Source organism: Ahaetulla prasina, chromosome 7, assembly GCF_028640845.1.
Source record: "Ahaetulla prasina isolate Xishuangbanna chromosome 7, ASM2864084v1, whole genome shotgun sequence".
In the NCBI taxonomy this organism is placed as follows: Eukaryota; Metazoa; Chordata; class Lepidosauria; order Squamata; family Colubridae; genus Ahaetulla; species Ahaetulla prasina.
Window position 1 is genome coordinate 28,836,589 of NC_080545.1, and position 12,954 is coordinate 28,849,542.

The 12,954-nt window shown below is 36.9% G+C and overlaps 1 protein-coding gene across 5 annotated transcripts in view; it reads right to left on the bottom strand.

The window, feature by feature from the left end:
- Positions 1 to 6: 6 nt before the first annotated feature.
- CPED1 (cadherin like and PC-esterase domain containing 1) overlaps positions 7 to 12,954 on the bottom strand; it is a 111,233-nt gene continuing 98,285 nt past the window's right edge. For 2 of the 5 annotated variants that reach the window (XM_058191029.1, XM_058191030.1), the window contains exons 20-24: positions 8,020 to 8,240; positions 7,145 to 7,246; positions 5,529 to 5,616; positions 3,112 to 3,258; positions 7 to 258 (exon numbers count right to left, since the gene is read on the bottom strand). In XM_058191029.1, coding sequence (XP_058047012.1) covers positions 31 to 258; positions 3,112 to 3,258; positions 5,529 to 5,616; positions 7,145 to 7,246; positions 8,020 to 8,240 — 786 coding nt within the window. In that variant the 3' untranslated portion in view covers positions 7 to 30. Of the gene's footprint in view, positions 259 to 800; positions 855 to 3,111; positions 3,259 to 5,528; positions 5,617 to 7,144; positions 7,247 to 8,019; positions 8,241 to 11,996; positions 12,172 to 12,954 lie in introns of those variants that run through there. The other 3 variants (XM_058191031.1, XR_009156106.1, XM_058191032.1) reach the window with 3 other exon arrangements.

Genomic DNA, 12,954 nt, shown 5'->3' on the forward strand with positions numbered 1-12,954 from the left:
CTTTGAGCTCTACATGCCTAACATTCAAAATTACACGCTGACATCCTTTCTGTTGTTCCCACAGATCCTGCTGAGGAGTATTTCAGAATAAACTTGATTGATTGGGCCTCTCACATGATAAGGAGATTGAGAATTGGATGCATAAGCTTGCAGTTTTGCAAGGTTGCTTTGGTTGTTGAAATATTTGCCCAGAACATAGGGTCTTGCAAATGTTGTTACTATTGGAAAGCTTTTTTCAGATGCCTTTGATTTCACCACCTGAAAGAGATGGACGCAATGGTTTGCAAGGTACGGGTATTTATGTCAATGTTTCAAGTACATGCAATAAATTCTCAGTTCAAGTGGTATATGCATAACAATACAGTTACTAACAATTACTGTTGTTTTATTCTGCAATCATTTAAATGTCTTACAATGCAATATTCAAAAGTAGTAAAGTTGTTCTTATCCCTTTCTTCTTTGCAGCTTAATTCTATCTACCCAACAATGTAAATACAGGTAATCCAATCACCGTTTAAAGTTCTGATGGACCTACCTAGGGGCTATTTATGACCCAGATTTGAAATTATTATGGTTGCCCCCAGTCATGTGATGCTAATTCATGCATTTGGGAATTGGGCTGCATTTATGGTCATATGACTGCATTTTATGACAGTTTTGTTGAAAATTGGCATTTGCTTGTGATTTTTGACAAAAACAGCTTCATAATAAAAAAAAATGGTTCATTTAATGATTATGGTGTTCATTTAATGACCGCCATAAAAAAGGTAGCAAAATTGGATTAATTGCATTATGACAGTCAGGACTTATAAATGTGATGGGCAGGCTCGATTAGGTCATAAATTGTGGATTACCTATGGGTACACAAGCATAGAAATCAATATTAGCCCAAATAATGATATTTCCTGCTATGCTTGCATGATGGAATACTCAAGAGTGCAATATCACTGTGCTTGGAAAAATATATGTTTTTCCAGAGCTAACTCTATGGATAAACTTTAGGACTTCGATACTTTTGCCAGTGGATACAATGGCAATGGATGGGCCAAATATAACTTTTCTGGGTGACTGTAGATGATTTATTTAAAATCATTTAAATAATGTTCTTGAGAAATCACACATTTTCTTAGCATTTAGAAACCTGAACTGTTGTGCATGGATTGAAAATATATGGTACAGCGGCATCTTATAAGACACAAGGAGTTTTTTCCCTTTACACATATAAACATAAGCCACTTTTGTGTGTCGTTATGTTTATTTAGCTAGCTCTAAAATTTGCAGCATTATATAGAAAATCATTCTGACCTTTAATCTCTATTCCTATTTGTAACAATATGGATAAAGAGGATAGGATGAATTTCCTAGCCTACCTACTTGGAGAGGTGGGCAAGCAACTGCATATAGTCCACAGTTTCTCCAAAATTATTGAAAAATATGTCATCAGACCATGCCCAAGTGTTGTCTGCAAGTGACACTCCTTTTTAAAAATCTAGCAGTATCAACTGAAATATGACTAGTCACTGACAAGATACACTATTAAACTATCTCCATATGTTATTGTTTATAGCAGGGGTGAAATGCTCCCAGTTCAGACCGGATAGCCCGATCCAGTAGCGTTGACAGCGGGTGGTTCGGAGAACCGGTAGCAAAAATCCCTGCCCCCTGCACCCATGCCCAGCTGAGCTGCGCGATCATCAGAGCATTTCTTTTTCTACTTTTAAAATCATTTTTTCTTCGGCCGAAAAAATGCTTTTAAAAGTAAAAAAAAAGAAAAGCCTCTGATGATTGCGCGGCTCATCTGGGATCATCAGAACCCTTTAAAAGCATTTTTTTCAGCCAAAGAGGTTGTAGAAAAAAATCTTTTAAAAGTAAAAAAACAAAAACAGTTGGCCATGCCCACCCAGTCACATTATCCCCAAGCCATGCCCACAGAACCAGTAGTAAAAAAATTTACCCCTGGTTTATAGTCTCTGGTAAAATAAAATGTGGCAAAAGTAAAAGTAAAAATGTGTCAAAAGTCCTCAGGGAACTTTAGCGCACAAAAAAGGCCTGGAAAACTGCTACACAATTACCTCCCAGGGCGAGGGGTCTATCCGCTATCAGTTCACCCTGGTTTGAGTCTACTGTCTCCAAACCCAAAGAACCTGTGGGGCACTCTTTGGCTACTGTTGCTATCTTGAAGAGAAAAAGATCAAAGTAAATATCTTTTCTGCAACAAACCAGTTTTAATGAACACTTAATTCATCATTATAGAGTGTTCTGTATTATGAAAGATTTAATTTGCCCTGTTCCCCTAAATCCATTTACTGCTCCTATCCTTCCTTTTAGACACTTTTAATATTATGTTTAATTTTCAGTTTTTTTATCTTTTAGCTTTGTATATATAATTTTATTCTGTTACATTTTTATTCTTTTTAATTCCTTGGACCCCTCCCTCCCTATGTTGGTCTTTGACTGTAATAAAGGTTGAACTTAATTTGAAAGCAATGTTCCAATATTTGAGGGGCTGCCGCAAAGAAGGTGGGAGGTCAACCTATTTTCCAAGGCACTAGAAGGAAACTAATCAAGGAGAGAAGCAACCTGGAATTAAGGAGAAACTTCCTAACAGTAAGAACAATTAGCCAGTGGAACATCTTGCCTTTGGAAGTCATGGATTTCCTACCACTGGAGGTTTTTAAGAAGAGATTAGACAGCCATTTGTCTGGAATGATGTAGAGTCTCCTGCTTGAACAGGGGGTTGGTCTAGAAGACCTCCAAGGTCCTTTCCAATTCTGTTATTCTGAAGGAACAAAAGATGACTAGTTGCTTCCCCTTCCCCTTCTCCTCTCCCTACTCCTCCAGCAGAAGACATCTGGTTTCAGTGCTCTGTTCACATCAACGCAGTATAAGCTCTTGTTCTTCCTTATGAATTCATTCTACATCACTGTGCATGCTTACTAAGAATCACCTGCACCATGTTCAATTATATTTATCCATAATTGGTCTAACTGTTAAACGCTTATGGTGGATTGCCAAATTGTAGCTATATCTATTTCAAATGTTTTCATTAATGTAGGACAAAATTTAAAACATATAAATACCCAGGCTGAAGCATTAACCTCAAATTCTTACCTCATGAAAATGACAACCACATTTCCCTTGTAAAAATTCCTTGTACCGTCCCATTGTAATAATGAAAGTATCAACCACCTCATAGCCATAGTGTTTTGCAGTGTTTAGAATAGCAAGATTTTCTTTCCACAAATTCTTTATTTCTGCCTGCAATTTAAATCAAGACACCTCACATCAACCCCTCACATCAATTTGAGAAGAATAGCTCAACCTTTTTGTTGAATACAAACAAGAGTGCCTGCGATAAAACAACTCACAAATTGATCTTCTTAGAATAAACATAATACAACAGACAGAGAAAGAGAGGAAGAGAAATAAAAAGAGAAAAGGAAGGAGAAATTATTTCAGAAATAAAATGTGTTTTAGGTACCCCAATCTTATAAGAAGGGATGTAGTGGCTCAGTGGCTAAGATGCTGAGCTTATTGATCAGAAGGCAGTCAGTGGTTTGAATTCCTAGTGCTGCATTAGGGGGTGAGCTCCTGTTATTTGTCCCAGCTTCTGCCAACCTAGCAATTCGAAAGCACATTAAAATTGCAAGTAGAACTGGCCACATGACCACAAAGAAGTTTTTGGACAGCGCTGACCCTTTGGCTTAGAAATGGAGATAAGCATCGCTCCTAGAGCCAAAAATGAGTAGCACACATGTGTGGGGGAACCTTCACCTTACCTTTTAATCTTACAGGTATTGATAAATGAGATGACCCAAAACTATTAGTGATCTAATTTGGTAATATTGTATATAATTAGTGATACATTCCTTCAATTTCATTATGGGGCTGAAATTCAATTTTACATTAGATTGTTTTTATTTTATTCAAAGTTTCCTAGTTATTATGAAAAAAAAATAAGGTAATATAGACAAATGAGGATCAAATAATGGATGAGTGACAGACAGTAAATCAGAATGATATTTGACTTTAATAATTTAATTATAGGACAACAAATTGACATTTCTTTCAAATTATATTGAGCAAGCTTTGCATTGAAAAAACACAGTTCATTTTTGGTATGCAGAACAAATTACTATGTTCAGAATTCTTCAATTAGAAGTATATTTCATTTCTTCAGTTGGGACAACTTGCCAACTGAAGACACATGTCTGAAGTTTGCTTATCCTTCATGGAACGGGCATGAGGAAGGAAGGAAGGAAGGAAGGAAGGAAGGAAGGAAGGAAGGAAGGAAGGAAGGAAGGAAGGAAGGAAGGAATTAATTCAGACCATAATTTTTTATAATAACGTGCATGCTTGTTGCCAGATGGCTAGCCACTGAGGGAAGAAAGATATTGTGAACAAACATAAAGTATGATTCTGTTGGCTCCTTATGTTTTTCCACAGATAGACCAAGTGTCACTTGTTTACCAATGCTGTCAAATGTTTTCATTTTTGAAGATATTGGGGTCTGGATGGGACAAAGTAGACTAAAGTTGAACTTTAATAAGATGGAATTGTTGTTTGACTATCATGGCTTTCTATTGCTTCTTGGAAAGGCAGTATTTTCCTGAAGGATGGCCATAACTTGAGAGTCTCCTTTAATAGAAGAACCCTGTGATTCTTTTTGGTGGAAGAAGATCATTTAGTAATGACTTATGTCCTTAATACTACTCAACTAGATTCTACAATGCACTTTACATGATACTGCTTTGAAGACCACATGGAAACTGCAACTGCTATAAAATGCAGTGGTCTATATTTTGTCCAGTATTCTCAGCATGTGCCTAATATACTTGTGCAATTCAAAGTTTGTTTTTCATCTATAAATATGGCTTGTGGTTCCCCATTTTAATCAAGTGAGGAGACCCAAAGTGGTTTTCAGTGAGGGAGTGTAATGGAATGTGAGAATAACCTTGCCAGACAGGGAGAAGAGATGTTGCAAAGGGAACAATCAGATAAAAGGGGGAGGAGCTCACAACTAAACAATGGGCAGATATATTTTTTAAAGGATTGTATGGTAAACAGAGAGGCAGGAGAGTTATACTTCAGACATGCTTGATTCTATTAATGTAGCTGCACAGTAAATTAGAATTAGTTCATCTTGTTGTGTTTCCTGCTGGTCTGCCTGGGAGGCTGACAAGAACCTTTGCTATGATCAAACTTTGGGAAGGGGAAAAAGTGCAATGAATTGCTAAGGGACAAAAAATGTTTACTCAGTCCTGAGAAAGTGGAAAACGTAAGACATTCAGAATAATTCTGCCTTGATTTTGCTTAGTATACAACAGCGAAGACAGCAACTTTGACAGGCTTTCAAGATTCTGTTATTCTATACTGCAATATTCTATACTTGAACAGCTGTTATTGTTATTGGAATCTGTGTATATTACAGAATCAGTGCAATTCTTAGGATCAGGATGCTGAAGAAAAGAAAATTATGGTTTAAACAACAATTAATTTTAATAGGCTATGAACAAATTAGAACTTACTGATGACAAAGTGTGTACTCCATCTACTGGCAGATGAAAGCCCATTCCTAGGGATTTTATCACTACCATTATATTTGAGAGATTCATTCTACAGAGCAAATGAGAAAAATAGATATATTTTATTTTGGCATTTGCATAGATGCAATATTTTAAGAAATTGTCACTGATACAATATTCAGGCTCAATAAAATGACATTTCATTTAAAATTTTGACTTTCAACTTAGTATTTTGATTAATAATTTGAACATTGTGAAAATAGAAAGCAATAGTGGTATTCTCATGTATTACTAATATAATCTTACTTGATAACTATGGAGACATCATCTTTGTGGGTATAATTTAATGCCAATGTCTCTACAGTTATCAATTTAAGATATTTTTGATCAAATCATATTCGTAAGAAGCTATTTTGAAGGATGGAGTTTTGTTGCCAATCTATTCTATGTTTTATCAGACTCAAAATTAAACTTGCAAGCAATTGGGGAGGAATGAATACTCTGTGAGGTAATCTTCAGAAAAACAGTGTGAATGATCAGCGGTCTGAAAGAAATGGACAATATTTGGATGCACAGTCGCATTTGTGTATGCTATTTAAAAAAACCTTATGAACATTTTGATGGACATTCAGTTTTCTCCAATTATCTGGTCAAATAAGTGAAATTTATGTAAGAAGTTTTGGATTCAGATACAAGAAAAGATGTTTTCCTTGCCTTGCCTCTTTCCCCATTCTTTAAGGAAACATTTTTGTGGAGCTGGATTTTACATTTCATATTTAAAATGCAGGTGACTGGGAATGATGAAACTGTTTCCCAAGTCTCAGGCTCCTTTAAGTAAGGTGCCTAGAGATGCCAATATCCCTGCAGATACTTTTTAAGTCATTTGCCTTGACTTTTTTAGATTTTTAATTGAAACAATTAAATGCTCCAAAGCAAGGCAGAAATGTTCAATATCATCTTTATTTCCAAGAATATATCTGAAATCTAAACAGGTCTGTAAACAGATGTCTATAAACTCATGTGTCAAATAAAAAATAAAATAAAAATAAAATGCAACAGTCAAGAATAGGAGGGAAGGTTATAGCAAGTAGCATTCTAGAAACCAGTAGTTTCCAAGTGGATATCTTAATCATAATGACAGAGTTGGAAGGGACGTTGGAGGTCTTCTAGTCCAACCCCCTGCCCAGGCAGGAAACCCTACACCATTTCAGACAAATGGTTATCCAACATTTTCTTAAAGATTTCCAGTGTTGGAGCATTCACAACTTCTGCAGGCAAGTTGTTCCACTATATGTAGCAGCTTACAGCTGTTTTGTGAATAAGCAAACCTACTACATCAGCGATTTTGGAAGAATAGCTCAAAATCTCAAATGTGCCCATCAGGTCAGGAGAAGTTGGAGATTCATTCTTTAGATATTGTTAAATAACTCACAGCATCTTTCACTATTAGCCGTATTGGCTGGGGTATTAGGGAATTGTAATTCAGCAATATGTGGATCCTGCAAAAAGGCCGAACTAAACATACCAAAAATCATACTGAAATAGCCACTCGGATTACTTATTTTTTATTAATATAATGACAAACAAAACAACAACAACCCTACAATAGTAACACTTACCGCTTTAGTACTTTTTGAATAATATGCAAGTGACTGAAATTAAGCCATTGGACTCCACCAATAACTAGTATAGTTTGGCCTGTATTCTCTAATGGCTGTGATCTGAAATTAAAAATTAATAATAATAATAATAATCCGCAAACTTTGCCCTACCATTTGAATAGATGGAAGCATTTACATTTTAGCAACATTGCAACACACATCAGCCAAGACCATTCCTAACCACACATACTGATGTCATTTTCCGTTACAGACTATAGTTCTTCATATTTTAAATGTAAACATTTATTACTTGTTCTTATTTTTCATTGTATAAATTATTATTTATAGAAAGGCAGCACATGCCTGATGCAAGGAAGTCACTCCAACAACGATTTTCAAAGATATTTAACATTCCACTGGTATTTTAGGATATAGCATTCCGACCTCTGAACCATTTTCTCTTTTATTGCATGCTAACATTCCCAGGAATAGAAAATACTTTTGATGAATGGCTTTGAAATGTTATGGAGAAAAGAAAGTGTTCTTTACAACAGAGTTGGGAAACCTGTTGCTGTACTAGAGTTCTCAGTTTCCCTTTCCAGGGATCATAGTCTAGGTCCGTTAGGTATCTTAGGATACAAATACCTGGAGAGCTGCAAGTTCTCCACAGCCGCTCTGTACAGTTAAATATGAGATCAATGGAGACCTGTTATTCTCTTTCTATTGTAATAATTTCTCCAAAATTGTAATAACTAGAATTTTCAATCTGATGAAGTGGTAAAAGCAGTGGAGAAGGTACTGTAAATATCTCCCAAAGGCAGGAACTGAACCACTCGAATCAAACACCTGAATGCCAAGAAAAGGAAACTAATCTTGCAATTGTTCTATCATACCTGAATAGCAGCTGCTCTAGAGCTTCTTCAAATGTAGGTCTTTGACTGACACTGATCCAGAATTGGGGATAATATGAATAACTAATGAAAGTGCTCCCATTGTTCACATTGTGATAAAACTTCATGCCATGTGCCTTTTGCCATTCTTGAAGGGTCTCATTCACTCTCTCTATCAGGTAATACATCATCCCTCTGTTAGTGGAATCACCAATGAAAAGAACCTTTAAAGGTAAAAACCAAAAACCATTTAATAACAAAAGTTGATAGATCTCAATAGAACTCAATAGAGCTTAAGTCTGCAGTTTTGGTTTAAGTTTTCTCGGTGGACTAGCAATAAATAAATTGCAGCAACTTGTATGATGGAGGATCATAAATGTTCATGTAGTCCTTACTTATTGACTACTTCATTTAACAACCATTTGAAATTCTGACAGAATAAAAAAATAGCTTTGAGACCAATCCTTGAATGTATGATTGTCACAGCATCCTGTGGTCATGCAATCATCATTTAGGCACTTCACAACTGATTATTATTATTATTATTTATTAAATTTTTATACCGCCCTTCTCCCGAAGGACTCAGGGCGGTGTACAGCCAAGATAAAACATGAAATATATACAAATTAAAACATTTAAAACCTAGCAAATTACAAAAAGGCTGATAATTAAAATTTAGTTTTAAAAATTTAAAAATATTAATAAAACCCCGAATTAAAATTTAACACTATTATGCCAGTCCCGCTTGAATAAATAGGTGTGTTTTTAGCTCACGACGGAAGGTCCAAAAATCAGGCACTTGACGTAAGCCAGGGGGAAGTTTGTTCCAGAGTGTCGGTGCCCCCACAGAGAAGGCCCTACTCCTGGGGGCCGCCAGCCGACACTGTTTGGCGGACGGCACCCTGAGGAGACCCTCTCTGTGAGAGCGTACAGGTCGGTGGGAGGCATAAGGTAACAGCAGGCGGTCTCGTAAGTACCCGGGTCCTAAGCCATGGAGCGCTTTAAAGGTGGTAACCAAAATCTTGAAGCGCACCCGAAAAACCACAGGAAGCCAGTGCAGGCTACGGAGTAGTGGTGTTACGTGGGAGCCACGAGCGGCTCCTGTTACCACTCGCGCAGCCGCATTCTGGTCTAACTGTAGCCTCCGGGTGCACCTCAAGGGCAGCCCCATGTAGAGAGCATTGCAGTAATCCAACCTAGATGTAACCAGAGCGTGAGTGACCGTGCATAAGGCATCCCGGTCAAGGAAGGGATGCAACTGGCGGACCAAGCGAACTTGGTAAAAGGCCCTCCTGGAGACGGCCGCCAGATGTTCATCAAAAGACAGCCGTCCATCCAGGAGGACGCCCAAGTTGCGAACCACCTCCTTTGGGGCCACTAACTCGCCCCCAACAGTCAGCCGCGGTTGCAGCTGACTGTACCGGGGTGCCAGCATCCACAGCCACTCCGTCTTGGAGGGATTGAGCTTGAGTCTGTTTCTCCCCATCCAGACCCGTACAGCTTCCAGGCACCGGGACAGCACTTCGACCGCTTCGTTGGGGTGGTCCGGGGTGGAAAGGTACAGCTGAGTATCATCAGCGATAACTCACCCCGAAACCACTGATGACCTCACCCAGCGGCTTCATATAGATGTTGAACAGGGTAGGCGAGAGAGTATCATCAGTGATAACTCACCCCGAAACCACTGATGACCTCACCCAGCGGCTTCATATAGATGTTGAACAGGGTAGGCGAGAGAATCGACCCCTGAGGCACCCCACAAGTGAGGCGCCTCGAGGACGACCTCTGCCTCCCCGTCAACACCATTTGTGACCGGTCAGAGAGATAGGAGGAGAACCACCGATAAACGGTGCCCCCCACTCCCAATCCCTCCAACCGGCGCAGCAGGATACCATGGTCGATGGTATCAAAAGCCGCATTTACGACTGTTGCAGAATCTTGCAGTTACATGATTGCCATTTGTGTACTTCACAACTGTCTTGCAACAATCAGAATTAATAGATAAGATGGAAGTAAAATAGTAAGTCATGGTTATGTGATGTTTTGCTTAAGGACTGTGGCACTTAACAACTGAAGGGGAAGTGAGGTTGTAAGCCCATTGTGGTCATGTGATTTTCCACTTAGCAGTTGCAGCATTAGCAACTGTGTGGCTGGTCCCAATTGGCCCAAATGGTTGCTAAGCAAGAACTACCTGTACTTTCAATATGAAAGGTTGTTTTTCAGGTATGTATTTATTAGTATTAATTTTAACAGAGATGTTCTGTACTTTAGGAAAATGTGAGGTGGATTCTACAGTTGCTGCATGTATTATGGATGGATGCACATATTTGGATTCTATAATTTCAAACACAAATCTCTTCCAGTCAGATTTCAAGCAGTTTTAATCCACTGACTTGTCTCTCTGCTTTCTTTTAGTTTCCAGCATCGAGCCTGGGTGGATATGAATAATTCTTCAGAAGAAGTCAGTGATTGGGAATAACACAATTCTATATGCTAAATTTTAAATTATATCCTAACAGCTGGATGTGGGCTATCACCAATTCATCTTTGGTTTCTTGAATCTCTTTTAGAATGACCCAAATGAATAAGGATATTGAAAGAGGAGTGAAATGGGGTTTTAAAAAGAAAAAAAGAGGCTCCAATGCTATTTCTATAAGGATATGGGGCAAAGGATGAAATAACAATATCAACTATTTTGCCCAGCACTTTTTAAAAATCTGAGGCTGCATTAAAATCATTTCTGTGAGCTAATACTTTTAGATTCCAATTTACAGATAAAAAACTCAAGTCTGAGAAGTATATTGCACATGTGAAATATTGAAGATCCCAATGAAAACTCTTAACACAGAGCTCTCGTTGTCATCTATATAGCTTTCTTGAATTTGGCCAATTTCAAAATTAAGCAGAATAATGGTATTACTTGATAGGTGTCATCTAGTGTGTATAAAGGGAAAGTAGGTTTTTTAAATACAAGGACCAAACCAGGAAAAACACACAAATTATGTCAGACTATGTGAAAGTACTGTAAATAAAAATAAAGGATATAATTAGAATAACATTCATTTCTTTTCCAGCGATAATGAAGACATTTAAATACTGTTAAGCCCTGAATTTTCATGTTTAAAAAAATATGCAAGTTCTGTTTTAATATGTGAATTTTAAGCACTTTAGCAGAACTTATTTTTTATATGATTTATTCTCAAGCATACATTACTTGATGTATTTGATTACATTATTAAACTATAATAGGCTTTTTAAAGAGTGAAACTGAATAAATATGTGTTTCATCACCTTTTACACAATGACATGATATAACATATACCTTGTTAGTATTCTTTTTACCTTTTCAATTTCTTTTTCCAAAATGTTCCTTTCGGTAATCAAAATACTACATGGCAGCAAAACTCTTATGGTTAAATTAATTAACAAAAAGTTTTATTACATTTCATTTTTTAAATGTCCTTTTAAACTCGTTTCATTTTTCAAATGCTACAGTATAAGATCTCATGTAATATACCCTTCATATCCTTTATTGTACTAAAAGTTCAAATAATTTTTTTAATGTATTGCATTATATATAAAATGAATAAATCCTTTTCAAGCATACATTTCCTACATTCTTTGTATATGACCTATTAGCTTTACTAACACAACATTAATCTCCCAAGGCTCTGTTACAGAATGCTTAGGGATTTATAACCCATTTTTCTTGTCTCAGACAATCTGTGTGTATTTCTCCACCCCACCCAGTGGTCCTAAGTTAGCACTGATGGAAATAACTTGAGTGCTGAAATGAAAAGGGAGATCAGAATAAAGCCAATGACAAGCCATGGCCATTAGTGAAAGATAAAGCTGAGATGCCCTACCAATCCAATTCTCAACATATTTGTTGACCCTTATAGAACCTGCATTTCTTGGTCAGCTGTATCTCTAGGACCACATCAAAAGCTTCATGGGAAAGCATAGGATTTGAGCATCACCTGTTCTTGTCAACATTATATTCCAACTTTCTCTGCCACCTTGTCAGGGTATCTGCTGCTCCAGAAGAAAGAACCTACTTCAACCTGATATTCTCTGGATGTATCAGACTACAAATCCACCCTAATGGTTATGCTGACTGTGGATATAATGGAAGTAGTGGTTCAAGTAACACATCTGAAAAGTACCAGATTGAGAAAGGAACCAATGAATTCATTTGTTCTATTGTATTTTTTAGAAATTATTTACTCCAGTGATAGACATTTCCTTGGATAGTTTAATAGATGGGGCAGTTCTGTGGGAAAATTTCGGAGAAGTTTAAGAATGGCACTGCTTCCATTTCTCTATGGAACAGAAGTTAAAAAAAAAGTTGACACAAGTGTAAAATGTCTGACTTTTGACATCGGCTGAAGATTTAACCAAATGACCAAAAATGTATTTGTGACACAAACTCTGCCTCTTACATATTTGCATCAGATGCCACAATTGAAAACACAAAAAATGCAAGTTTGTATCACAACATTGTGTTTCCTTATTCCTCCCCACCCCAACAATTCATCTTGTGGACAACCTTTTATTTTAATATTAGGCTCTTAATTCCATTTTTAGTAATAGCAATACTGCATTCTCTGCATTAAATGCAGCAAGGTGCATCTGCAAAATGTTGGAACAAAAATATAATTTTAGATCTTATTCCCACTTATTCTCCGGGGCAATTACTGGTTATAAATTGAAGATACATCTATCTTTATACCATTTAGATTATTGAAAAGAAAAATTGGCTTGCTTAAAATTATAAAAAAGCAATATAACCCATTAATATAGCCAATTTCACTCTCAAATTTATTAGTATTGCAATTTTTGGGGAGGTGATTCTAAATCTATAGTATCTTTTTATAAACCTCTAAAGACTACTGCTAAGACAGATTTTAATTATTGCAAAACTCATAATTAAAGGGT